This window comes from Guillardia theta (assembly GCF_000315625.1).
Source record: "Guillardia theta CCMP2712 unplaced genomic scaffold GUITHscaffold_65, whole genome shotgun sequence".
Lineage (NCBI taxonomy): Eukaryota > Cryptophyceae > Pyrenomonadales > Geminigeraceae > Guillardia > Guillardia theta.
In genome coordinates, this window is record NW_005434609.1 from 357409 (window position 1) to 360153 (window position 2745).

General features: G+C 48.3%; 1 protein-coding gene across 1 annotated transcript; it reads right to left on the minus strand.

Annotated features, from left to right (window-relative positions):
- Positions 1 to 729: 729 nt before the first annotated feature.
- GUITHDRAFT_75308 (hypothetical protein) lies at positions 730 to 1644 on the minus strand (the record flags this gene model as incomplete). The annotated part of the gene is made up of 2 exons (XM_005827652.1): positions 730 to 1149; positions 1384 to 1644. 2 exons carry the CDS (start codon positions 1642 to 1644, stop codon positions 730 to 732), a joined length of 681 nt encoding a protein of 226 aa, XP_005827709.1.
- Between the last annotated feature and the right edge of the window lie 1101 nt (positions 1645 to 2745).

The following is a 2745-nucleotide window of genomic DNA, read 5'->3' on the forward strand; positions in this document are numbered from 1 at the left end:
AGAGGACCTCTGCCCCGGGCCCCGGGCCGCCGCGCCGGGCTGATTCGGCCCGGGGGCCGCCCTGACACTCCGGGGGGACTCCCAGTCCAGGCCGCCGGGATCGGATCGGCCCCAGCCTCGGAGCTAGCAGTTGGCGGCCGCTGAGGATTAGCCGGAGGCTCACCTAGTAGGTTTGGTTCTCGCTGTCACGTGTCACTGATTTTCTCTTTTCGGTCTACTAGCCGGAATGTCAGGGTCACTGTCCGATCAAGCCTGCCATCCTCGACCGTGTCTCCTGATTGTACGCCGAGGCGCGGCCCGCCGGGGGCCAGGACGTGAAACGCCGACGGACCCCGGTAAACCGTTTCGGAAAGTTCAACGTATGAGGCCCGCCCGGCCGGGCCGGGCACGGTAGTATGATGATTGCGGCGGCTCAGTGAGGGCCCCGAGTCCTCTCAGTTCATCATGCTAATAACCGTCAATCATTGAACCGTTTATTATGGGTAGGAGGTTTCTTCCGGATCATATTATTATGTATCCGATTTTCGGGTTGTACCAGAATTTATGAAAGTTTATAGTTCGCAATAAATTTCCCATAAAATTTGCGCAATGGCTTCAGAAGAGGATGAAAGACGGTGCTGTGAGCGATTCTGAGTAGATGAGAGCATTCTTTTCCTCTTTACATCATAGCTAGCCATATGACAATGGATGTATGATGTACACAATGATCTTGAACTACAATCTCACGATTCAACGATGCAATCCGTCTTGTTCTCTGCACCAGGTCGCTACAGACTGCCAGGTCCGTCGTTGCCTCCCTTCTTTCCTCGGTAGTTTCAAGCATTCCACGCACTGCTTGAAGATTTCCTTGGTTTCCTCCATGGTTGCGTTCTCCTTATACACTCCTTTCTCCTGTGCACATTGGTCTATTTTGCCCATCAGATACCTGAAGTCACTCAAACGTTTCCTTGCATTCTGGTCGGCAAAATCACTCGGTTCCAGGGTTTTGAATGGTGGATACCCTTTTTCTGCATTTCCTTGCATCCACCACTCGTAAGCCACATCAACGAACATCTTTGGCCATAAAAAATCTTCTGGCAGAAGGCGAATGCGTCGACCCCAGTTGTATCCGTTCACCTGCAATGCTCCACTCTGCTCAACTTGTGCAGGCTGTCTTGGACTGCTTTGACAGTCTGCCCTCCCATTCACCTGTCTCATCAGGACCTCTAACATATCCTCCATATGACGAAATCGAGTTGTCATCTCTTCCACTTTTTGAAGCACAATTGGCATCATCATCCCTCCGCCGATATTTCCAACACAGTGACTCTGCTCCATGTTGCCATTGTTCACTGAGTTTGATGCAATCAGACTGATGTCTGTTTGCGTATCACGCGTTTCTACCTCCTTCCTGCTAGCTTCAAGCCCTTTCATGCCTCTGAGGATTGTTACATGCGCTGGAATGCCTGTACACCGTCTGCCATCGCCCTCGATTGTCACCATTTTCTTCATTCGTTGAAGAATTCCTTGTTGCGTGAACAGGCAAGTAGCCAACAAAGCATGTTCCTTCGGGAGTGTCTTCATCAAAAATTCAGAATGATACACAACAGAAGCCACAGCGTATTCTGCAACAAGATACAGTTTGGTTGTAATTCCAGGGAACATCTCTGAGATGTAAGACGATACAAATGCTCTTTCATCCCCATCAGACCAGCGAAAGTAGGGGGGCAACGTGGCAAACTCTGCCTTGTCCAGGGGCAGGCCCGTCGCTGTCCTTCCCACATACTGGTCGCCTATCGCGCGGTCAAGTCGTTGCCCTTCCATGTCACCTCAGAGAAGAGAATTACCTGCAGCCTCAAGTCTCATGTATGTGTCTTGCACAGGTCCCATCTTCCAGCCAATTCTGCGCTACGGCTCAGAATCCAGTGATGGATATTGTTTGTCACCTATTACTCAGAGGAACATATCTTGGACCATCTGGACTTCCACCGGAACAATAAGTAGCGGATCCTTTGCACAACATCAGTCATTGGATCCGAGTGGATACCAAACCATGTACAGTACCTTTTCTTACACTGTGTGACCCGATATTTTGTATGTCTATTCCCAGGAATTTGAAGGCATCTTTCAGATTTTCGTTGTTGCGGAACCTGTGATGATTTTGCTGAAACGTCGACTGATTATGCCCGGAATAGCTTTCATTTCAATATCGTTCATTCCAAAGCACACCAGTAATGCCTGCGTTCACCGGAAGTAATATCAATTCTTAGCGATGTGTACAAACAAATCTTCACTTACCAAGGGCCAGCAAGGGGCAGATGTCTGGATTTAAAGGATTGGCGTAAATGTGTTTCCCATCCCGTGGTCGATCTCCTTCCTGATCATTCTTTTGATGAATGATGTAAATTTTGAGCGCATCCTCGAAGAATTCCATATGGTTGTACAGGATTTTGATTCCATTGTTTGCTCTGCAAATGAGATTCCAGCATATGATGAGCATAGTCCTGAAAAAAATCCATTCTGTGCCTGTTTGCTTCAAACTGAAATTCCCTAACATTTTGTATCCTTCGAATGATAATGGGTCCTTCCCACTACTCACTTTAACATCTTTCGTCTCCGATGCACCCTTAGCAACTGTTCGTTTCACGCCTTTGAAATCCTTCTTCAACGAATTGCTAAGTTCGGAAGGCATTTCGAATCCGTAGTGACGATAAAGATCAAACAGACCAGATCTGTGTCCTGACAAAGTGCTAAATGCATACGCAC